The 24,400-nt window shown below is 50.2% G+C and overlaps 7 protein-coding genes and 1 non-coding gene across 8 annotated transcripts; 3 read left to right on the forward strand and 5 right to left on the reverse strand.

Annotated features, from left to right (window-relative positions):
* Positions 1-464: 464 nt before the first annotated feature.
* Positions 465-2,613, forward strand: VTN77DRAFT_6946 (uncharacterized protein; the record flags this gene model as incomplete). Its single annotated transcript, XM_069423280.1, has 10 exons — positions 465-544; positions 600-647; positions 711-786; positions 837-847; positions 896-994; positions 1,041-1,114; positions 1,174-1,306; positions 1,694-1,784; positions 1,844-2,107; positions 2,167-2,613. The coding sequence occupies 10 exons, from the start codon at positions 465-467 to the stop codon at positions 2,611-2,613; spliced, it is 1,323 nt and encodes a 440-aa protein (XP_069275703.1).
* Positions 2,614-3,279: 666 nt separating this feature from the next.
* VTN77DRAFT_6947 (uncharacterized protein) lies at positions 3,280-6,285 on the reverse strand (the record flags this gene model as incomplete). The annotated part of the gene is made up of 1 exon (XM_069423281.1): positions 3,280-6,285. One exon carries the CDS (start codon positions 6,283-6,285, stop codon positions 3,280-3,282), a length of 3,006 nt encoding a protein of 1,001 aa, XP_069275704.1.
* Positions 6,286-6,888: 603 nt separating this feature from the next.
* On the forward strand, positions 6,889-6,984 carry VTN77DRAFT_t109. The gene has a single exon. It is a non-coding gene; the product is annotated as a tRNA-Asp (tRNA).
* A 924-nt stretch (positions 6,985-7,908) lies between these two features.
* On the reverse strand, positions 7,909-8,944 carry VTN77DRAFT_6948 (uncharacterized protein; the record flags this gene model as incomplete). Its single annotated transcript, XM_069423282.1, has 2 exons — positions 7,909-8,293; positions 8,346-8,944. 2 exons carry the CDS (start codon positions 8,942-8,944, stop codon positions 7,909-7,911), a joined length of 984 nt encoding a protein of 327 aa, XP_069275705.1.
* A 2,584-nt stretch (positions 8,945-11,528) lies between these two features.
* VTN77DRAFT_6949 (uncharacterized protein) lies at positions 11,529-13,189 on the reverse strand (the record flags this gene model as incomplete). The annotated part of the gene is made up of 4 exons (XM_069423283.1): positions 11,529-12,206; positions 12,272-12,652; positions 12,735-12,999; positions 13,092-13,189. 4 exons carry the CDS (start codon positions 13,187-13,189, stop codon positions 11,529-11,531), a joined length of 1,422 nt encoding a protein of 473 aa, XP_069275706.1.
* Positions 13,190-14,283: 1,094 nt separating this feature from the next.
* VTN77DRAFT_6950 (uncharacterized protein) lies at positions 14,284-17,003 on the reverse strand (the record flags this gene model as incomplete). Its single annotated transcript, XM_069423285.1, has 3 exons — positions 14,284-14,969; positions 15,025-16,681; positions 16,734-17,003. The coding sequence occupies 3 exons, from the start codon at positions 17,001-17,003 to the stop codon at positions 14,284-14,286; spliced, it is 2,613 nt and encodes an 870-aa protein (XP_069275707.1).
* A 673-nt stretch (positions 17,004-17,676) lies between these two features.
* VTN77DRAFT_6951 (uncharacterized protein) lies at positions 17,677-18,783 on the forward strand (the record flags this gene model as incomplete). The annotated part of the gene is made up of 1 exon (XM_069423286.1): positions 17,677-18,783. The coding sequence occupies one exon, from the start codon at positions 17,677-17,679 to the stop codon at positions 18,781-18,783; it is 1,107 nt and encodes a 368-aa protein (XP_069275708.1).
* A 2,162-nt stretch (positions 18,784-20,945) lies between these two features.
* Positions 20,946-24,146, reverse strand: VTN77DRAFT_6952 (uncharacterized protein; the record flags this gene model as incomplete). The annotated part of the gene is made up of 1 exon (XM_069423287.1): positions 20,946-24,146. One exon carries the CDS (start codon positions 24,144-24,146, stop codon positions 20,946-20,948), a length of 3,201 nt encoding a protein of 1,066 aa, XP_069275709.1.
* Between the last annotated feature and the right edge of the window lie 254 nt (positions 24,147-24,400).

Consider the following 24,400-nt stretch of genomic DNA (forward strand, 5'->3'; position numbering starts at 1 on the left):
AAAACTTTCTCCACTTTTAGTGCCAAGGCGCTAAAAGTTTCGGAAAATAAAAAATTACTGAAAAAAGCCCTTTTTCATGAAATTGAAATTACACTATGCATCCCTACCTTGCAGACATCTAGCAGACTGGAAGGAATAGCTAGCTCTACCTCAAAAGGTTTACCTCTCCTGTCTCCACAAGTCAAGCGTCGAATGGGAGGTACGTGTGAAGACTATCAACCATCACCCATCACCCATCGACCCCTACTACGTTGATGTGTTTCTTAGCTGGTTGTATCCATACACAAACGCGTTATACCAATTAATCATTTACCCATGAAAGATAATTGCAATTTGATGGAAACGTGTTTTCTGATTTGATGTGAATTTTGTCTTGCTGAATGTCACTGCTATGTTACTAGTGACAGAGACTTCGAACTTGAGGTGCAGCGGACGACAGAAGGCTTCACGTCAGACTCGCTGTCATGAAGTTCTCTCGGAATATCTACAAAGATGAGGTCGACTTCAAAGCTTTGGCGCTTCAGTCCCCTGAATTTGCGAAGCAGTAAGTCCATACATCATCCTGCCAACTCTGATGATTAGATATTGACTTCCACTAGTTTGAAACCGAACGACCAGTTAGACTTTAGCAATCCAGATTCTGTTCGGTGGGTATTTCCCAATTGCATTGATTTGGCGAGTGCATGGGCTGATATCGCTCTAAACTTTAGACAACTAACGAAGAGTCTGCTGGCGCGCGACTTTGGCCTCAAGGTCGATCTCCCTGACGACAGGCTGTGTCCTCCGGTATGTGCTCTTGTCCAGAGTACTAGAAGATATATATTGACAATGTATAGGTTCCTAACAGGTGGGAGAGTTCCTGGTATGAGATGATACACTTTCTGACCGTCGACAGACTGAATTACATCCTGTGGCTGCAAGATCTCATAGATACTACTGGAGACGACTATCGCGATGATTACGATCCGGATCGAGAAGTTGTGGGCCTTGACATGTATGCCTGTCTTTCAACTGGGCTTTCAACCTGCTGACTTCTATAGAGGAACCGGTTGCTGCAGCATCTATCCGCTGCTTGGCTGCGCTCAGCGACCGCGATGGAAATTCATCGCCACGGGTGAGTTATCCTCCTTGACTCTCTATCAGCTACCGAACGACAAACTAATCGCTACTCAGATATCGACGACAAGAACATCAACTGGTCCCGCCGCAACGTCTCGCAAAACGGGCTGGAATCGCGGATCAAAATTGTCAAGACGGAGAAAACCGATCCTTTGATCCCCCTCGGGACGAAGTTTGGCGTCGAAAGGTGAGAAATATACTCTCAGCGCATTATAAACCATTTATCTCTTCGTGTCTGGTACATACGACCATAGGGTGTGGAAAACAGGGCTTCCCGTCCGCTCAGCCGTACTTAAGCCACACGCCGGCTGGTTAGTAGTTGGGTGGGTGACCACCAGCGAATCCCAGCTGTTGTATGTAGATTTTCTTTTATTGTTTTTTTTTATTTCTTTATCTTGGGATTATTGTTTTTTCTTCTTCTTTTCTTTTTGTTTAATTGATGCGGTGATTTGTTATTCTTGTCTTGGTTATTTAGCAGGGGGGTGGGAGAGTGTGAGGATTGTTTTTGATATTCTTGCAGTGGTTTCCTTTCAGAGGCTTATAATATATATGAATATATAGCTAACTGAAGCAGTCTCGACTTTACCATGTGTAATCCGCCATTCTACGAGTCCCAGGAGGAGATGATTGCATCAGCACAGGCAAAAGAGAGACCACCATTTTCCGTGAGTACTTCTGTTACGGAACATCTTCGTGTCGACAGAGCGAGGCTTACAACTGGCAGGCCTGCACAGGAGCAGAAGTGGAAATGGTCACACCCGGCGGAGAGATCGCTTTTGTGTCCGAGATGATCGAAGAAAGCCTCAAGCTGCGTGACAGGGTCAAATGGTATACGACCATGTTCGGCAAGCTGAGCAGTGTCTCTGTCATCGTGGAGAACCTGATCGAACTTGGTAACCGCAACTACGCTGTCACTGAGTTTGTGCAGGGATCAAAGACGAGGAGATGGGCTGTTGCTTGGTCGTGGAGGGATCTGCGACCGACTACGGTACGTATCACATCCATACAAATCGTGCTTTACGTATATGTATTCTGACAGAACCTCAGAGTGTCGCCCGCGGGATAACCAGCTTCCCCAAACACCTCCTCCCCTTCCCGTCAGAATTCACCTTCCACGTCTCGAACAACGTCATCGACGCCGTCGGGAAAAAGATCGACGCGGAGATGCGCTCCCTCCCGCTGCTACAGTGGCACTGGCGTCCCGGGCTGGCATCAGGCATCGGCTTCGCGATGGAGAACGTCTGGTCCCGCCAAGCACGCCGGAAGAGGCAGAAGCAGAAAGAACAGGAACAAGCAGATCCGGCGACGACAGCTCAGAAAATGGAAGAGGAAGTAAACGAAGAGAAAGCCGCATTGGGGTTCAAGATCCAGTTGAAGCAGGATAAGGCAGTTGAAGAAGGCCCGACGGTTGTCGTGCGGTGGCTGAAGGGCACCGACTCGGTCTTGTTTGAGAGCTTTTGTGGGATGTTGAAGCGGAAGGTGGAAGAGAAGTGAGAAGGAACCAAAAGAAATGCCAGGAAGATGAATTCTTTATTATCTGTCCTCTTTATTATTCTCTGTATTATTATTTGGTTCTGGTCCATCGATACCTTGCTTAGGATAGCTCTTGAGAGCTCAATTAATAAGCGTGATATCGCGTATCCATATTCATGAAATTGCAAGCCTTGCAGGTCCCGCTTCGCTTGACTGAGAAAATACCTGGTCTAATAATAGGATGCTAGGGAACTTGCTTTTACCCCTATGGTGTATATACTGTACCTATAGCAGGTATGATTTTATCATCTACTTTCTAAGTAGGCTCCCCACCTATATTTATTCCTTACTATATATAGTTCATATTATATCCCTTGCTGATGGCCTAATCTATAATTTCTTACTAATAATGGAGGTAGTTTTTTTTTAACCAATTTATATATATCTCTTACTAATAATATTTTATGGATTTGGTAATGGTATACTTAGATGTTGCTTTTTTTTCAAGCCACATAACAGTGTACGAAAACGGATTTTGATGTTTTATAGTATAGGGGAAGGGGATAACCACCTCCCTTCTATTGTATCCTTGACGAAACAAGCAAAGCAAGTCATAAAGCAGTCGTAGGCCTGTTCAGCTCTTCTATACATGTACTGTACTATTTTTTTTCTGCCTTCGAGATCTGTCTACGCCCCCCCACTAACCTCAGCAGCTAACTCCTTCAACCGATCCCACCCCTCAGTGCCCTCCCAGAACTCCTTGCCCTTGCCGAGGATCCCGCGCACGGCACTACGGGCCTTGAACCGCCAGTCCTTCGCCACGAGTTCTCCTTCTCCCTCTGCGTGGCCTGTCTGACCCTCTTTCTCCATGGGTCCTATCTTCGCGTACCCCTCGCGCACGAGGCGTTCCGTGGCCTTCACGACCTCCATCCACTTCTTCTCATCGCCCATCTGGAAGGCGCCCTGCGTGGAGGACGCGACGACCGCGCGCCAGGCCTTTTCGTGCGCTTCGAAGGCCTTGGACGGCCGCTCGCGGAAGAGCTCGACGCGCGCGACGAGAAGCCATAGAGGGGCAGAGTGCGTGATTAGCGGGATGACGTTCTGGTCGATGAGCGAGAGGATCTGGCCTGGAACGGTTCCGCTGCGGACGACGCGAGCACCATTACTACTACCGTTGCTGTCATCGACAGAGATCAGCAGATCCTGGTACTCAAAGTTCTTGACCATGTAGTCGACCAGCATCGTGAGGATGGACAGGTCGATGCTCTTTTCGCCTTTCTTCGGACCCTGGATCTCGATCACGCGGCGCTGCGCGTGGATGATGTCCCGGTAGGGCGTCTGTGGTGGAGGGATCGAGGCTGCTACCGTCAGGAGGTTGTCCCAGATGCGGTGGTCGTTGTGCTTGAGGCGGGCTGCGTGGTGGAGAGCGGCCAGGGCGTCGCGCTTGGGTTTGTAGGGGTCGTGTTCGGGCTTGTCGCCGTCGTCGTCGTCCGGATCAGTATTATTATTATTGTTGTTGTTGTTGTTGTTAACTTCTGTCGAATCGACGATCGCCTCCGAGGTGATATGGGTAGGTCGCGACGAAGACACGCGCAGCAGGGCCGCGGCCAGATTGCTCCATGCCTCCGCATCGCTGTCTTCGAGCTGAACAGTGCGGGTGAACGACTCGACGGCATCGTCCCAACGCTCCAGGTTCAGCTGGATGCATCCCAGGGCAAACCAGGCGCCGTGGTTGAGGGGGTTGATCTTCAAACTCTTCCGATAGGCATCCTCCGCCTTGTCGAACGCAGGCGGTTTCTCAGCAAGGTAGAGACGGGCCAGCGAGCGCTGGGCACGGGCGTAGCGCTGGTTGGACACCTCCCAGGCGCGTTCGTACATGGATGCATCTTTATCGATGTCTCCGAGGATACAGAACAGGCGTGGAGCGTCTGCGGGAAGGGGAGACAGCTCAGGGCCGTCGAATTTCGCGTTCTCGTCATCTTCGTCTGGGTTACTCCGCTCGTACAGCTGCCTCCGCACAACCGACTTGGCCTTGTCTTCCCTCTCCGTGGCGGCGTAGCACAGGGCCACTTCGGCCCACATCTGCAGACGCTCGTAGATCTCCAGCGCCGTTCGCAGCCCACCCAGATTGACCCATCGGGACGCCAGTTCCGCCTCCAGGCTCCATCTGGTGGAGAAGTTCAGCGTCCAGATATACTCCAGTCTCTCGGCAGCGGAAGCCGACTCGGATTTTTCTGGTCGTGGGAGGAATGTCGTCGGCTCTTGACCAGAGGCAGCGTCAGTGATGGCAGTGTCGTTGCCTCCGACAGCAGTGTCAGCAGACGCGGTGTCGGCGATGACTTGGTCGACGAGGGCCTGCATCTGCAGAACGCTTCGCTCGACCGTTCGCGATCGGTATCCTTCAATCCGGCTGCGGACGAGCAGGGCCTGCGTGTAGATCTGCCAGTTTGGACTGCCGCCTTCGATCACGCGGGTCGCGTAGGGCAGGGTCTCCTCGCGCGTGAGGCCGTGGTCGGGAGAGGTGTTTGTGATGGCCGAGGCGATGGCCAGGAGGTTCGCGGAGTCGAGCGGACTCAGCTTGGGCTGGTTAGAGGGGTCGATAGACGCCAGGGTAGGCGACAGCGAGGATTCGTCCTGGACCGTCATCGATTTCTCGGCGACGTTTTCCTTGGCGAAGGCGATCGACTCGAGGAGAGTGTCGTCGTTCAGATCCAGCGTTTTTGGTTTGGACTGTGCCTGTGCCTGCGTCGCCTCTGCTGTCTTTTCAGAAGAACCAGTCTCTCCATCAGCGCTTTTTGCCAACACGACCAGCTGGCTGATGTCGCGTTCCTGGAACTTGGTCCGCTTGCCGAGTTTCCCGGTCAGAGCGTATTCAAAGCCTGTTTCTGCGGCAGCCTGTTCGAGATCCGCCCTGGCTTTGGCGTCAAAACCGTGGTGGGTGTGTATCGTCCCACGTTCAAGCAAGAACCGCGCTCGTTCTTCACCGGTCGACGCTCGTCCCTGTCCAAGCAGCGACTTGGCGAGCTCGTCGAGATCATCGTAGATAGTCTTCTGCAAGGTGCCAGTGACTTCCGAGAGCATCTTCTGATGCAGGAAGTTGACTCGCAACCGCGACGTCCTTGCCGCGAGAGGCGCACCGTTGACGATAAGAACATCCGCATCCACGAGAACCGCTTTCGCGACGCAGAACAGCTCCACGTTGGGCGTCAGCTGGTATGCCGCCTCTCCATCGACAGACAACTCGCGGATCATCTTCTTGCGGACGGTCGACACATGTTTCCGCAGTGTCGACGGGATGACGATCTCCGCGGGACTGAAGCCCAGCGGGGGGCCGGTGACGTTGGACTGGAGGAAGCTGAACAGCGCCGCGAGGCCGATGTGCAGGAGTTGCGACCGTAGTCGTCCAGTCGTCAAGTCGTGCCTTTGACTGGATGCAGGATTTTGAAGAACATGTCGTACTCTCTCCGTGACGAAGTCTGTGTAGGAAACCTCGCCGGTTTGAACACGACGGAGGATGTCCTCGTCATTGTTATAATCATGACCAAAAACTTCCTTCGCTAGCGGGAGTTGCAGAATAGCAAGCGCCTCCGACGCCGTGAGATGCACAGGTTCGTATTGTGTCTTCTTGGCGTCATCTTCGTATAACGTGTTTAATGTCGCTGGAAAATCAGGCGGGGAATTCGTCTCCGCCATCCTTCAGACAAGAGAGGATTGAACGAGAGACGATAGATTAAATGGGGTATGACCACAATTGTTGATTCGTCTAGTGCTTGCTGTTTTTGCGTCTCTGGTATCACTCGACCAAGTTCAATCAATGTTCTTGATATATGTACCCCTCTTAGATCTAGAACCCAGATTCAAACCATTCCTGTAAGAGGGTAAAAAAATGAAGGGCTCAAATTGCAAAGAGCCACGAAGATAATTTCAAACACTGCTGTCGTTAAAAACAGTAATCATGCAATGCGATAATAATCATATTGGAGCAGTCGTTGCCCCGCGGATAGATATATTTTTTTCTTTTATCGATACCGAACTCTCTCCCTTTCAGGAATAGCGCAATGGTGGGGTTAAGGTTGAGAACCCGTTGGGCCTTGGTCGTGGCAATACCATTCGCCCCCACCAAGACACCCAGAACCCTCCATCTAGTGGACATCCCAGAAAAAGAATCTTATCGCCACGCACGGCCGCACCCACCAATCATACACAAAGCAAGATAAAATCTTCACTGAAGGCAAACCCCATACACAATCAACTCCCTAAATATACCCTCACTTTCCTTGCTCCATTAACAAAGCGTCTTTGTTGGTCTAGTGGTCATGATTTCCGCTTGTCATCAAGTTCAGTCTTGGCTGATAAGCGCGGGAGACCGGGGTTCGATTCCCCGACAAAGAGCTTACATAATCTTCTTTTTTCACCAGCTTACTTTCTTTCGCCTGTCTTTTTTTTCTCCCCTTCGCTTTTGACTTCCTTTTTTTTCTGATTTTTTTTTAAGTTCCCCTGAATGTGTGACTGGTGGGAGTAGGGATCAATGTTGGTCGAAGGAATACGAAGGTTGTTATGTTAATATTAATTTTTTTAAATAAAAAAATATTATTATTTCTATTATTAACATTCTCTCCTGTCCTCCTGTACTTCCATCTCTACATACAAGCCTTGCAGGTCTCACTTTGCTCGACTGGTTTAAATTTTGAAGAAGAAAATATTACCTGTTCCAGACTACCTACTATATATAAGTGATTTTTATCATCTACTTCCTAGGCGTGGCTCCCTACCCATATTCCTTGCTAATAGGTACGTTCTTGCCCTGTCCCTTACTCTTACTAATATTTATCTTCCTCACTAAGGCATATCCCTTGCTGATAGCCTAATATATAATTTATTAGTAATAATAGAGGTGAATTTTTTTTTTATAAATTTATATATATCTCTTGCTAATAAGATTTTATAAATTTGGTATGGGATGCTTAGGTATATATGTTGCTTTTTACAGCCACGTGACAGTGTGCAAAAACGGATTTTAATGTTTTATAGTATAGGGGATAGCTCTCTTGTCCCTCACTGTCATCTCTGAAGTTGACCCAAGGAGTAAAAAAAAAAATCTGAGAAATGTACTATGCGGAAGAGGGTCGCCAACTTGCTTGCCAACGTATAACTACATAGTTCTAGGTAGTGAAACTGATCAATCGTAATACTGCTTGCATAACAACCGCTATGACTCCAACATCAGGTACAGTAACCACTGTATTTATTAAAGAGAAAGAGAGAGATCATAAAGAATGTACAGTACATACAACAATACAGTACATACATATTCAATTAAATTCCCCTCGGAGCTGTGCTCGCCTGCGCAAGTTGCACTCTCCTCCGGTAAGCCTGTCGGAACTGATACCTCCCAATCGTGCCCCCTCCCACAGCCAAGCCGAACAGCCCCGTCCAGATGCAGGTGATGATCAGCCCCGTGGGGAAGACCTTGATGTGCGTGCCTGGAAGGACGAATTTCGACACGGATGACACGACGGGCGCGGCGAGGGCTGTTGCGTCTGGGAAGGTGATGTTTGTTGGCGTGCCGCCTGTTTGCACCAGTTGGCCGGCTACGTAGGAGATTGTGTCGGAAGCCAGGGATGTGTTGGCCAGCGCGTTTGTTGACGGGTTGACGGCGGCGATGGTAATGTCAGGGATCATCAGGATGCGGAGGTCGGACCTGAGAACAGTCAGGATCAGTAGTACATACATATACTTACAAGTCAACTTACACAGTCAGCTTCGAATACTGTAGCGACTCGCTCAGCTGCCCAATGTTTTGGAAACCCTGCAAGAACTGCCCCGTCGCCGGCTGGTTCCCTGCCAGCGAACCGTGCATGACCATCTGCGGCGCAGACAGCGTTGCTTCGGGGATCGACATCGAGACGGTGTAGTCTGAGGGCTGCACACCGACAAACGCACCGACAGGGTCGGACTTCTGATAGAACCGGACATCGGTTTGGAAGACTCCGGTTGAGTTGTCCCAGAAGGCGATGTTATAGCAGGCCACGATGCCGCTGGGGTTGACGGCAGCTGGGTAATTGCTGACGGCATCGGTGCAAGCCTGAGTGGCGGACTGGTTGAACGCCTGCTCGTTGAAGCTGGATGCAGCGGATGCAGAGGACGTGGTACGCTTGACGGTAGACCTGCTGCTCACAGGCTGTGTATGCTTCAGTCGATCCTTGTCCACAACCACCCAGGGCGCTCGTTCAAAGACGTCAATGCTGCGACGGCGCCAGGACAACTCGATGTTGTCCAGAAGACTCTTTGCAAAAACCGGTAGGACCTGGAGGAGGAGGAACAGCAAGAGGGAGACGCTGTACTGTCGCATGTTGCCGGTATTATAAAGTAGGGCTGTATTTCTCGATTGCTGCTTTGTAAAATTGAAAAATATATGTACTGTAGTCAGAATTGAAACCGACACGACCAGCGGCGGTAAAAAAGAAACAATCTACCCCGTATTAGTGGACGAGCTTGATGATGTTGTACAGGTACATACTTACCAATATCTAGAACAAACCTTGCCAGCAGGTGTGAGAAGAGAAAGTAAAGGGAAAATAGACTTGGAGAAACGAAACGAAGGCACCAAGTCTGAGGATTTGAGAGAAAGAAAGGAAAGCAGAAAAGAAACACGGCCAGCGCAGACCAGAACACGGCTGATGTTAAGGAGACAGCCCGTTAGAGGACCGCGTCAATAGGAGGCTATCTCAAACGCAAGGATACTCCTGACGTACGGAGTGCTCCGTACTATTACTCCCCTCATGATGAAGAATCAAACTAATCCAGTTTGTTGCCGAGTATCCATTGCAAGATGCTGCCACAGATAGGTCACCTGGTCCATAGCAGGAAAATTGGCCTCGGTTAGACTACCGGCACAGGTGTGACACGAGATCTAGATAACCGTTTGAGATTATGTAGGTAGCTGGCTGGTGGCTGATTTAGCTTGGATCTGTCTTGTGAGGAATTTTCTCCCTTTATCATGCAAGATAGACAGACAGAAGAAAAATAACAGACACGAGATGTTGGAAATACTTCGAAATACTCGCATTCTGCAGCCATGTCATGTCATGTCCATTCTGCTCAACAGTTCCTCCTGCCAAAGAATTGATTGTGAATCCTCTCATGGAGATTTGGAAGTAAGGGTTCCTGTGACGTCAATGACAGCTATGACAAGCTAAGGCCATAGCTCCTGACACCAGACTCCTACCTAGTAGGTGTAAGCAAGTACCAGGGGGAGGTTCATGCATGAGGCTCCGTGAAGATTTAGTCTGAGACCAAGTCGAGACTCGACTCAACTCCTGGAGAACAGATAGCGAGGCCATACCGCATTCATGCATGAACAGCATGAGAACTGTTCGGAGCGTGGCTCAGGGAGATGGTCGAATCCGGGGCGGCAAGGTGAGACGGCTAGTGTTAGATGCCAGTGCCAAATAAGGAAGGTCAGTCTCGACATTGTCTCACGGCAAAACAGCCCATTCACTAACTCCGTCGGAGATTTACTTCGAGCCAGGAGTTGAGTTCCTTATGCTGTCAAAAATGAAGTCTTGTTATTGGATCGGAGGATCATTAAAATTACCTTTTCAGGTGTCAGTCCCCTCTCCTGTAGTCGCCGCGGTCAGACCACCGCTTAGTTCGGGGCCTCCTGTCTCTACTCCGTACTTCGACAGCTCGACCCCGTTAAGTATAACAGATCTATCTCAGGCACCAAGAGCGATAATAGTAAAAAATAATATAGATTGTGAGACGTATGCAGGCTCTCGGAGTGGTGTTTGTGCGTTCAGCTATTATTAATCTATTGATATTTTATTATTGAAACTGATTTCAATCTGCCCGTGCAAGTAATGAGTAATACTCGGCTATAATACTTCGGCAAATAACTCTTTTTTTTATTTTTATTTTACAAGGGGAGATATTGGAGCCCCTCTATAGTGGATACAGATAAGTCCAGCCAGCTGAGGACTATATACCCTTAGGATGAAAATATCAGCCTTCTCTTCTCTTTCTCTCTCCTTTTTTTTTTTTAAAGAAAGGAATCACCCTTAAGAGTAGTACTACTAATACTCCTACCCTCTTATTACTATTACTTATAGATTTGGCACATAAAAGGGATAAAAGAAGGGTTTCCACCTTATTCCTCCGTCCCCTGACCATCCTATACCTAGATAGATGCCACCTTCATAGGCTCACCTAACTATGATTCCACTATAAAGGCTCAAGACTTTTTTTTTGAGATAAGAAGATGTCATATATCTCCTAAAACTATCTCACTCTAATAAGGGTAATAAGACCAAGTAGTATTAGTAAATGGTGGTTTTGAAATAGTTCATATGATCATAGTCAATAGTTTTATTATTTATTCTTATCATAGGTAGGTAAATTAGATGGGTAGAATCACAAAGACTTAAGGATATTTGTTATTAATAGCTTATTGCTTGCCTTACAGCATTAAGGCACTAGGGAAACAATATTATGGTCGAATCCAGGGAAGTTTCCTTGCTTTGTTGGAAACAGCGACCAGGTGAGTCGATTCGATCATAAGGAGCTCACCTTGGCTTCATCCATATAAATAAAAATAATAGACCCCAGTACCGCGTTCAACAATGTTGAGGTGCGAGACCATCGCTGGGGATGATTACTCGTCTATAATACTAATGCTAATAGTTTCGGGTTTGCCCCTGCTTGAGGCACTACTGACTATATCACATGCTAGAATGCCTTTCATATCGATTCACATGCTTCAGCTTACTGTCTGAAATGCCCTAGACAAGTGCAAGTCTTTTTGCCCTCCACGAGGGAAATGGTCATTATTGCTCGTATTTATCGTCTTGTCTCGTCTCATCTCATCTCTTCGTATTATGGAAAGCAGATTTAGATATTTGCAATCTCACTCCTGTTTCCTCCCCAACTCATCATGTTTAACCGCTAGTACTCTCCCTCAACCTAGCATGACTCCGCAAAATCTCATTAAGCCCCTCGCGCTGCACGCACTCATCAAAATGGAAGCTGTGGGCCAATTCATCCAGCTCTTTCTCATCCATATCCTTGAACAGCGCCGCAAACTCATCTGCGAAGGACGCCGCTAAAAACGTCTGGAACACCGCCCTTAGTACATGTCGCTCTGTCGCCCAGGGTGTCGGGTACGTCTCCTTCGCTGCTGGACTGACGCTGTCAATCCACTGGACGAGTGGCTTGAGGACCGCATCGACTTCCGCTGATGGGCGCGTCCCCCATGCATCTAGACGCAGACGCTGCTTCTTCTCCAGGAACGGCTGGATCGTTCGATTCCACTTGCTCTCCGGATTCGTGTGGATCATCCCCTGCAGGCCGATATCCTTGTACAGCCAGATAGACCAGTGGATCTGGTACTTATCATAGATACGCAGTTGCTCGCCTAGCAGGTTATAGCGCTCCTGGTTGATCGTCTCTGCGTCGGGGTCGCGACGGGGGTCTGCGTAGACGGGCCCGAATTCGCCGTTCCAGATCGGCGTGCCGTGCTCGAGCATGAAGGCCGCTTTGCGGAGGTATTGTCGTTCCAGCGCCTCTTTTTGCTCGGCAGTGCCTTTGTAGCGGGCGCCGGTTGGGAAGCCCATTCCCTAGAAGAGTGGTTAATATTGCCCGCAGAATCCTATAAGGATATAATTGATGCGACAAGGCTTACTGAATAATCATGCAAAGCATAAACGCAATTCGGCAGCGCCTTATCAAACCTCTTCCATTCCATCGCAAACGTATTGCCATCAAGAAACAAAATATGGTCTGGATCAATCTTCCTGATGGCCTTCTCTATCCGCTCGTAAAACGCAGGCAGGCGGACATGCTCCGGGTCGCAGGGCTCGTTGAGAGGATTGTACCCCGCCACCCAGGGGTTTCCCCTGTACCGCGCGGCGATTTGCTCCCATAGCCAGACTGTGCGATCTTGGTGATCCTTGTAATCCCAGAATGCGGCGTATTTCGTCGGGTTATCTGAATGCCAGTCAGGGTTCTGGCCGCCAGGGACGGCGTGCATGTCGAGGATGGTGTATATCTTCTCTTTCGCGCACTATCCAGTATCCTAATCAGCATCGTCCAGAACATAACTTGTATATACATGCTGATCATGCTTGTCAGCAGGATTAACGAACCAACTCGACAACCCGATCCAAATGCTTAAACCCCTCTTCCTTCAGCATCCGCGGATTCATATCATCCTCAAAATGACGATAATTAAACGGGATGCGGATACAATTCAGGCCCAGTCCAGCGAAAAACTTCGCATCCGCCTCCGTAAAGAAATACTCCAGCCACCTGTCGAAGAAGAACTCGTAGCGTTCTGGACCTAGGGCTTTGCGCATTGCGGCGCGGTGCTCGGATTCGTGGCCTGGGTAGCCGGTTATGAAGTTCTCCATGCTGGTTGACAGTTACCGTTAGCAAGCAGATCATTGAATAGGTTATCCTTAACAGGATTATAATAGATATGAAGAGTGAGGAAGGGGTCTTACTTCAGCCATCCTCCAATCGCTGCCCCGCGAAGAATCACAGTGTTGCCATTCCCATCGACGATCTTATCGCCTTTTACCTTGAGGATCCCGGAGGCCATGTGTCTGCTTCTCTTCTTCTCTTCTCGCTCGTGATGGCGAAATGGCGATTGGAACGGCTAGCTACCTAACCACCTGACTCAATGTCGATGTCGACCAGTTAACCGACTGGTGAATTGCGTCCGTCCCAAGTTAGTTCAAATGGCCAGGGCTGATGGAGCCTAAAGGACGAGAATCCTCGCCGCTGACACTTAAAAATCTGGGGAAGAAGAAGAAGAAGAACCATAGATAAAAGAAATATCTCCCCACATTTCCAATTCAGAATGTCAACTTAAATAAATGCCCCATTTCACTTATCCACCGATCCAGCCAGCTTGGCGATTCTGCGAGGGGAGCTGGTCCCCCGCAACGATACTCCGTAGATAATAATTGGCGGGGAAATTTCGCCGTCAATGAAGGGAATAATCCCGTGGCGGTTGTCGACAACTTTGGATAGCCGCAGGGTGACTTGCAGTGGCTTGCACATATGGTTTGGTTTGGGTTTGTTTGGGTTGAATTTAGGCTAATGTGACAGACATGTTGGAGAAGGTAGTAGTTGGTTGGTTAGAGCGATATCCTGCGGTCTAGATAGAGATAGATGAGATGCTCACTCACTGTACTGACTACTTCCTATTACTACTATTGTAAGTGTCAATTGCCTAATAATAGTTGGAAGTCTAGATGAACAACGCATATTCATCTCTTTCCACGACTACGACCTGTGCCTACTATTCTCTTGTCCTCTTGCGAAGGCCTGGAATGGTTACCTTGCAGCCACCCCATTACAGATATGGTTGTAAACAGAACAGTGTTCCTTCTAAAATATCAAATCTAACCCTAGACCGCCCACAATCCATAATCCAACAATCAGCGATAGTACACAAACAGTATATACATACATACACAATCATACAATGCGTTTGGGGTATCTGCCACACATGATCGGGAAAATGTGAATACATCCATCTCAAAGCCGGGAAACGCCACCCGATTCTAGGTCGTCATGTCAGTCAGCACATAAACTCGGTGCCTTGAGAGGTTAGGTATCTCAAGACGGAATCAAACGGCAGTAACAACTGCAACCGCCACAAATATCGACTCATCGACTCGCTGCAGGTCACCAGTCCTGGCCGCGGTCTTTCATCAATATCTCGATGGCCTCGTCTTCCGGAACAGGATTGTCATTCAGTTCCTTCACACACTGAGTCAAGCCTTCCGCCGCTTCATCTACCTGCTCCGCTGTCCATCCCGTGCAAGCCATGACTACCCTCCGGTAGTTCTCCCCCAACACAACATTCCGAGACTTGAGACGCTCCACCTCCTCCAAAATCTCCTTGTTGTGTTCCTGGTAACACTTGAGCCGGGCTTCTAAGATGGCCGCCGACGGCAAGGCAGACAGAAACGCAGTCTGCTCGGGCGACATTCCACTGGCGGGGTCGAACGACTCGGGAAAGAGGTTATCAAATTCCGTAATATCAACCCCCGAATCCTTGTCAGCGTCGCCGATGACAGCCAACTTTGACTCGTCAAAAGAGTCCCCATGCATCTCCTTCAGCGTTGCCAGGAGCTCTTCCGAATCACGCTCCAGATTCTTAATCCTCCTGTCCAGCTCTGCGCGTTCGGCATTCTTCCGCTTCAACTCGTCAAGCTGGTTTTGTTCGATTTGCCTGGCTCTCGCACTTTCGCGTATCTTCGCGTGCCAGTGATCAAATTCCGCCTGCTTCTTGCTCAACTCTGATGTCAGATCCCTGTCGATCCCACCCAGAGTTTCCTCCACGAGAGCTCCGATTTGTGCTAGCGTTGCTAGTCATAGTCAGCATCAATTATTCGCTGAAAAGAGGGAAGACACTCGTCTTACCATCTAAAATCTCCTTCTTCGTCTTAGCCAACTGGTCGATGAATGAATCTTTCTTCTCCCCGTTGGGCTGCGACTGAGAGCTGTCATTGACCATGTCGACACCCACGCCGTAGTCTGCAGGACGAAGACCAGTATGGTTGGGAATGTGCGGATCGGCTCCAACCTCAAGTAGTTGAGGCACAAGCACAGAACGCGCGCGTCCGGCCAAATTCAGCGCAGTGTCACCCTGGTCATCTCGCAGGTTGACAATCTCCGAAATGAATCGTCCTAAACTAATGACCTCATATTTTGGCTGACCTTCCCCGTTACCATTGACATTCACGGGTGGACTGATGGTAGAGCCTCCATGACGAACAATAAATTCTAACAGCGACTCAAGGTAGTGTTTCGCCGACACATGGCCTCCACCTCCGGTCGCGGCCATGACCGCAATATGGTGAAGGATAGACCGCCCGCTATGATCGACCATATCGATGGTTGGGGCCAGAACTTGCAGCAACTTGGGAAAACTCCGGTAGTCAAGGTTATTCCTCGTCCCCACAGCCTTCTGAAGGGCCGTCTCACCAGCCAGATTCAAGCGGAAAATACTGACACCCTTCTCAACAAGGGCATAAACCAAGGGCAACCGTGCAAGCATCGCCGCCCAGTGCAATGCGCTGTTGCGGTATTCGTCCAACGGAATCTCAAGATCTTCACCAGACAACTGCACCAGAGCAGGGTGATTCGAGAAGTCCTTTGTCCGTTTATCGAGGAACAGTGTCATGATCAACTTCATCTTCTGGAACCTCTCCGGAGTAGTGGCCGGTGGAAGCGGATCGAGACCGCGCTTAGATCCATCCACCGCAGACACCGGCTCATCCATGTGCTGGTAGAAGGACTCATTTGGCTCCGTTGGCGTTGGTTCGTACGCCGAGAGCGTACTGTTTCCTCCGAAAGAGCGCCCTTGATTCGAAGAGGATCGGGCTCGTTTGCGCGGCGGCTCCACGGAGTCTTCCTGATCAAGGCCAGAAACATGGTGACCAGTGCGGCCGCTTGCAAACCCACTGTCAGATGTCATGCTATACGTGCTCTGCTGGCTGTTTGGGAGGCCGTGGGTTGTTTCTTGGCTCATTTGATTAGACGGCTTTCTTATCACGCTGGACCGTCTGCTATCAGCAGCTCTTGTCGAAGGCGAATCAAAGCGGGCCTTGCTGATGGCATTCACAGCACTTGCCGCAGTGCGGGAGATATTCTGGAAGAAAGTGCCCTGGGGAGGTTGGCTGATGCCTCGGGATTCTGCATTGTATAGGCGCTTTCTCTGAGCAGCCATGGCTTGCTCCTTTGTAGGCGTCTCAAGTGAGCTCTTGCCGGAATCACCATTTCCGTCCTGATCGTATTCGAGGAGTGGTCTGAGCAATTCTTCAACGTGGTATTCCCGACACAGCTCCACACCCCTTTGATAGTTCACCCAGGTGCCTTGGTACTTTCCATAGCCTCCCTGGACCTTCTCATGTTCGCCAGCGGCTATCTCCTTCTCAAGCGTCTTGGTGCGTCGGGCCTTGACGACACCTGCAACTTTCAGAATCTGGGTCGCATTCAACCAGTTATCGGAACGGCGTTTCATGACCGCAACCCCGTTAACTTCCATTTCATAGACTGAGACGTTCGAATAGACCGCCTAGAAGAAGTCAATCATCTGAGTACTTCAGATCGAAAAATATCAAGCCTACTCTGTATATCTGAGGTTTGTACTCCTCCTGATATGGCACCATTGCTCCATAGCCGTTAGCATCCTCATACCCGTTGAAGCTGGATTGAGAGGCTGAATTGTGGGGTCCGCCATTTGTATAGCTAAACGACATGGAAGATCGTTGCGAACCCCGCGGAGGAGTGGCAGCTGGGGTGGACGCGACAGACTGGGAGGCATTGAACGACCCCATGTGGGATTGAGACAGGGGCAGCCCATTGGCAGAGCCCATACTGCTCTGGGAGTGTGACATGGTGAGGCTGGGGTGCTGGTTGTGATGGCTATTGGAAGCCATCGCCAGCAAATTCAGGCAGTTACTCCAGGGAGGCTGGTCAGGTAGACGCGTGCATGAGAGATCTGTCGATCGTGAAACACATTTTGTTAGCAAGCAAGTAAGCCAGCATGAATAGAGCAGGCAGATCCACTGTGAAGATCGCAGCCAAGGGGGACTGGACTGGGCTGGGCTTACAGAATACGCACACTGCTGAAAGGCGTGGCGCGTACTGCAGTCTAGCCGGATCGCGAAAAGGACACGGGCGGTCTAGTCGCCTAGACTCACGGGGAAATTCTGCAAATGAAAAAGGGGGAAAGATATGATTCGCAGGAGGACAGTTTGTGCTGTGGAAATGGGGCAGAAAGAGCTAGAGCGTGGCTAGAGACATGCATTCAGTGCGTGAGGCTTTGAGGATGCGTGTTGAAGTCGCGGGGTTTGTTCGCGTTCTGCTTAGCGCTTCGCGTAACCGCCCGAGGAAATGGATTTCCTTTTCGGGATGCTCCACTTGGTCTGTGCAGGCGTTTGCCAGAGGACTCTGAAGACTGAAGCCAGGACTTGCACTGGACTACTCCATATTCCTGACCTATTTGACTTAGATTTGCTTGAATTCTACAACTACTGCCTTCGGTCAGAAGACATTAGGACTGTGCGCATGCCTCGCGACCTCCCAATCCTCGTTCCGCCTGAGCAATGGCGACATCTGCTCCGAGCCTTGCTGCGCGAATGCTCTTATCTCCCCGATCCCATTGCAAGGAAATACATGCATGACCATGTGATGACTCGATATCGCGAATACGCTGCAAAGTACAAAGAAAATCTCCGTCGCAGCCGTGAACAGCCGTCGCTCCCACCGCCCAAAGCCCTGGGCATCATACGGCAGGCCCGTCTTCGGAGGGCAGCAAAGCAAACACTTTCGCTGCTGACGCGAGCAAATGAAGGATACCCGAAACCCCTCGAGAGGGTGCTGCTCCTGGCATACGGTCGGATTGGGAGACGGAGGCATCGGCTGTTGGAAGCCATGCTGGAATCTGAAGAACAACAAGTGCCCCCGAACACGGAAGCCGTGAAGGAGATGCTCAAAAGACCTGCGAAGTTTGAGGACGGATGGAAACCGCCCGCGATCTTGGTGGAGCTTCTGAAGGCGCAACACCACAGTCCCATCGTTGTCCAGTCCAACGTCCGAAGTACTCTGAAGACCTTCGAGCCCAAGATCGCAGCCGAGAACAGCTGGGGAAGGCCGATGCCATTATGTCGTCGGCGGAATATCAGAGCGAGATGGTACGCCGCTGCGCTGAACAGTGCTCTGCCTCCTCTTCCAGAATACGATATGACTATGTTGCGAGGGTTGCTGGATGGAACACAGCCCTGGGCGCCCAGACAACGGAGGAAGGCTCCTGCTGCAGCTCAACCGGCATCATCATCATCGCTAGACGCAAGGTTTCTAGCCGAGGGACCGAAGAAAGGTGTCACATTCAGACAGTTCACAGATGGCCGGCCGCACAAGATCACCCTGCGATTGATGCAGCGACTCTGGGACCGGATCAACTGTCTCATCCCGAGGGTCACGCATCCTCCGGAGCGCAACCACAAACTGACGTTTGAATTCCCAATGCCGCGACATGGCAAACGAGCAGGGGCAATCGCTGTGAATGAGCAGCAAGTACCCGATTTGTTTGGCGGGCTGGATGAGCGGGGGCGGAAGGTTGTTGAAGTTCAAGCTCCGAAGCCGATGAAGGACGTGCATATGAACGTAACATGAAACGTTAGAAGCCTCAAAAATTTAATGTAGAGTAGATTTATTCTTCGTCTCCCTTGTAGATATTTCCTCGTTTTGAAGCTACGCCCACATACGGTTGATCTGGAATCTACTCTATTATAAACCCTTACCTTCCGTTTTGCACACTGTGGCTGTAAAAAAGCAGCAGATGTAAGCACACCAAATTCATGAAATCTACCTATCCCCTATTAGCAAGAGATATGCATCAGTGAGGGAGACAAATATTACTAAGGGATATAGGATATAGCGAGAACCATGAAATATAGGTAGGGAGCCCGCCTGCAAAGTAGATAACAAATGCTATATGCCTCATACAAGAAATATGGTAAAGAGAGTATTGTAAGAAATATGAGCAGGGAGCCCGCCTAGGAAGTAGATAATAACTACTACTACATAACTTATAATAGCCTTATTATATAGTTAAATAAAATAATAATATAGCTGCCTAGCTCGTATTTCAGACATCTAACTTAGGAACATCAATAGACAGAGCTGAAGTAGTGTCAATAACTGTCATCAAGACACACACATACATATGTATATATGTGCTCTTTCCTGCCATGTATATTCCTCAGCCAAGCTCATGATCTCTTGTTGTCGAGTCTCTGATGTCCTCTGCAACATGCATGAGAAAGGAAGAGAGAAAGGAAACACCACCAACGCCCTTGGTGATTCACTAATGCCAGATCCCAGAAACAATTGCTATCATGCTGTCGTTTCAAATGGCAGAAATCGAATAGATAAGAAAGTGTGATGAGATGAGAAGGAGAGGGAAACAGAGAGAAGAGAAGGGAGACGATAAAAAAAAAGGCATCACCAGTAAAGGTTAGAATCAGTATGTGCTTTTCTGTGCTTTCCTAACCCTATTAGTAGTAATAATTGATGAGATGAGAGACAAGCTTCTTTATTATACTTAGTATAGTATCCCTTATAGTATAACATAACCTTATTGCTGATTGGCCCATATGCCTGGGGGTCGATATTAATGCCATCCCAATCAAGATACAATATAGTACTTAAATTGAATATGGGGCTATAATTGGGTAGGACACAATTTCATCTGTGCCAATAGTATGTATTAATCCCCTCTTAATCTAGCGGTCAAGGCCTTTATAGAGGTAATAATAGATTTTTCGTTGTTGTTATCGAAGAGTTTATCACCTGAATTCAATCATCCAGCAACATCAGCAATCCGAATACAGTATCTGATAGAATCACCTAACGTAAAGGGTTTTATCTACCTAGGTAGGTAGGTGCATTACCAATTCCCGGTCGAAAACGGGATAATCGAATCGAATGACCCAGTGGCATCAGCTGCGACATTGATTCCCAACCATAAGGATGTAGATCCTTTGATTCCTTTCTCTATAATTTGTCTATAGATATAATAAAGATTATCTATTTTGGAAAAAAGAAAAAGCAACTTACGGTCATTAAAGTTACATATAGCCTCTCCAGAACGTGAAACCGCCGTATGGGCAGGTAAGGAGCCCGCTATTAGACCAAGTATTTTCTCCGGACTTAACCGGGGGAACGCACAATGTATGTACAGTACATACAGTGCAGTACGGATTAATCTAATGCTCACGTACGATTACGATTGATTGGAGACTGAGATATCCAACACCCAAGCGTAATTCCATTCCAGAGACATTTATACAAAGTATGAACTCGATGCTCGCAATTGGAAAGGAACATTTTCATGAAGAAAGAATTTGTCATTTCTCTCTCTCTCTCTGATCTCTTGATTGATCTGATCTGTTCCGTTCTATCTACGACAAACCGAGCCAATGGCCAAGCATGAAAAAAAGAGATTCTCTTTTAAACTTCGAAATCATTTCTATCTATAAGAAATGTTAGATAACAAAAAGAAAAGACATAAGAAAAAAAGGACATTAGTCATCAAAACCATCCAACTCCAGACCATACGTAAGCCATAAAACATGTTTAGGTCACGTGCAGTGCAGCGTGTCATGTGACTGACGGAAGGGTTCAACACCCGTATGTATTTTGTATCTGGATCTTCCGCGACAACTTCTGGGCTTCAAAAAAAATTCACACACAGATCGTCGGAAGAGGACACTTCTTCTCCGCGCTTTTTTTTTCTGAGCTATTCGCTCTTTTTCTTTCTCTTTTTCCGCTGTTCACAGATCGTCGTCAGAGAAAACTTCCTCTCCGCGCTTCTTCTTAGCCATCCGCTCCTTTCTCTTCTTTCGCTGCTCAGCAGACGTGAGCTTCTTGGCCTTCTTGGTGGATTCTATGACGTTGCCCAATGCATCGCGCTTCTCTTCGTCGTCCTCCTTCTCGGTGAGACGAGGACCAGATCCCTGGCCCTGAACCCAGTTGTGGCCCGAAGGAGTCATCTTACCGTCCATGACGGCCCAGACTTCCTCCGTCAGGTTCTCGGTGAACTCCCGGGAGTGGGTAATGATGACCACACCACCCTCGAAGGTCTTCAGCGCCTTGGCCAGCGCACCCAGCGAGTCACGGTCAAGGTAGTTGGTCGGCTCGTCCAGGACGATCACGTGAGGACGCTGCCACGAGCAAGCGGCGAGCACGACCTTGACACGCTGACCACCAGACAGACCACGCATGCGAGAGTGAGAAACCAATTCGGCGTCCAGGCCGAAGTTGGCGCAGTGGGCCTCGATCTCGCGGCGGATCAGAGGACGGAACTGACCGCTGGCGAGAGCCTCCTTCTGGTCGATCTCCGCAACCATCTTGGCGTGCGACTGGATGATCTCGTTACGAGGAATCCAGACGTTGTCCTGGCTAGACATGGGAGTCCACTTCTCGTTCTTCTGGCCGACGTTCTCACCCAGAGCGAACGAACACTCGTACTCGTACGAGTTCTTGAACTTGCGACGAGCGTGGATACCGATGACACGACGCAGGGTACCCTCGATCTTGTAGATTTTGTCCATGGCCTTCTCGTCCTCCTCGGTGACGATCTTGTTGGCACGGTCCATGGTCTCACGGTCCTCACCAGTCTGGAAACGCCACTGGATGTATTCGGAGGGCGTCTTGTCCAGGTGGTTATCGATGTGCGCGAAAGCGTGCTGCTTGATGTAGGCGATACGGATGTTCTCGTGGTGGTAGACCTCACCCGAAGTCGGGAGGAGCTCACCGGTGAGGACGTTCACCAGAGTCGACTTGCCAGCACCGTTAGGACCGATGACGGCAATACGGGAGCCCAGAGAGACTTGGAAGGTCACGTCCGTCAGCTGGGGCTTAGGAGTACCAGGGTACTGGAAGGACATGTTGGTGACACGGATGATGGCCTTGGCCTTGGTCTTGACACCCTCGAGAAAACCGGGTTCGGGGAACTTGAACTCCAGGTCGGAGGCACCGAGCTCGTAGTAGGACTTGGCAGAAGGAACCTTCTTCACGAACTCACTCAGAGAACCGCGGTAGCGCTTCAGCTTGAAGCGCTCGTAGTGGATGACGTGCTGGATGACCTTGTCCAGGAACTTGCTGTCGTGAGAGACAATGATGGACGTGCAAGGAGAGTTGATGAGGTAGTTCTCCAGCCATTCAACGTTCTTGACATCCAAGTGGTTGGTCGGCTCGTCGAGCAACAGAATGTCGGGCTCCTCGAACACAGCACGGGCGAGGGCCAGCTTCATCTTCCAACCACCAGACAGAGAGGTGATGGGCTTGTCGAACTGCTCCTTTTGGAAACCGAACTCGAGCAGCTTGGCTTCGATGTCCTCGCGGGAGATCTTGAGGCCGACGCTCTCGAGTTTCATCTGGGTCCAGCCAATAACGGTGTGCTCGGTATCGGCGGCATCGAGGTCGTGCTCAACGTAGACGGTCTTGACTTCGCTCTTCTTGGGGAAGCCCTCGACCTGCTCGTTGTTGATGGCACGCATGAGGGTGGTCTTTCCAGAACCGTTGGGGCCCAGAAGACCGTAGCGCTGGCCACGCTTGAGACGCAGGTGAGTCTGGTTCAGAAGGATCTTGGCACCGTAGGCCAGGTTGAAGGTACAGTTGCAGAGGTCTTCACCCTCCTCTTCGTCCGAGGGGACTTCATCCTCCTCAGCGGCACCCGGAGAGGCACGCTTGCGGAGGGTCTCGGCGACGGACTTGGCGTCGGCCTCGCCGACAATGGCCGCGAAGTAGGGCGTAGTGTTCTGAGTCCAGTTGGTGACCTCGGTCACCTTCTCGTCGATCATCTGACCAGCAATGGCCGCAATGTACTCGACGGTAGTCTCGGCATTGGCCAACTGAGCCTTGTACTTGGGCTCGAGGATCTCCTTGATGATGGCGGAGACAGTGGAGATGTCACCCGCGTGGGAGACCTCGGGGATCTTGCCGTCCTTGACATCACCGACACGGATGAGGGTGTCGAGAGCCTGCTTCGTCTTACCACGAGCCTCGGGATCGGCCAGAGTCTCGAAGTTCTTCTGCAGAGCCGGCATCAGCTTCGGCAGGAAAGGAGCGACAATCTGGGGGTCCTCGACGAGCTTGCACATGTTGTCGACGATGACCGCAGACTTCCGCTTGATAGCGGTCTCACGTTCAGCGAGACCACGGTCCAGCAGGGGAACCATGATAGCGAGGGTAGGCTCGTGGACGTCGGTGACGAAAGTGGTGGCACCAAGCAGGTGGACGGTCTCGGGGACGTTCTCAGGATTGGCGATACACTTGATGAGCTCCGGAATGAAGCGCTCAATATCCTTGTTGACAATCAGACCGCAGACCTTCTCCATGGTGCCATAGGCGGCCTTCTTGACCTCGGGCTTGGTGTCCCACATGGACTCGGAGACGACGGGGATCAGGTCCGGAACACGGTAAGAGAGATGGACGGGAGCCGTCTCGACGAGGGCCTCGACACACTGCAGGGCCGTCAACTTCTCCTGCCACTTCTGGGCGGACAGGATGGAGTTGATGATAGTGGGCAAGGCGGCCTTGACGGCGTTCGGGTTGATGGCCTTCACGATGGCAATGGCCGCCACCTGGGCGGCGTTCTTGACGGAGGTCATCTTGTCGCCGACAGCGGCCAGCGTAGGACCCAGCAGGGTGAGGAGGTGAGGCTCGACACCGGGAGCGAGGGCCGAGTGCTCAGCGATCGCCCGGATGGCATCCAGAGCGCGTTCACGCGCGTTGGCATCCTTCTTGTTGGCGAGCTGCTTCTTGAGCGACTCGACGGCCTTGAGGGGCACGGTCTGTTCCTCGATCGGGCCGTTCAGGAGCGCGGCGAGGTTGTTGGCGTGGGTGTTGGCCTCATCGGGGGTCTTGGAGATGGAGAGGTTCTTGATGAGGTCCTCGATCACAGCGACCGACTTGGCGGTCTCCTTGCCAGAGACAGCGGGAACGGAGTCCATAACATCGACAGCGGGCATTTTGTCGGATGGAGCGATAGTATCCGTAGATTTTTTGTAAGAAGAAATGGTGGATAAGAAATTAGAATAAAAAAAGGGAGGAAAATGTGCGAAAACCGGTCTATCAGGGTATCGTGATTAAGACGGTGGCGGCGGCCCACGTATCTGCGTCGGGGAACGCAAGATGCGCTCTATGCGGCCGAGACGAAGAGATCTATTGCTGTCTATGGAAAGAGACAGAAAAAAAAGAAAAGGAGAGCCCGACCTCCTGAAGA

Source organism: Rasamsonia byssochlamydoides (genome assembly GCF_041956645.1).
Source record: "Rasamsonia byssochlamydoides strain NRRL 3658 unplaced genomic scaffold VTN77scaffold_55, whole genome shotgun sequence".
NCBI classification, from domain to species: Eukaryota; Fungi; Ascomycota; class Eurotiomycetes; order Eurotiales; family Trichocomaceae; genus Rasamsonia; species Rasamsonia byssochlamydoides.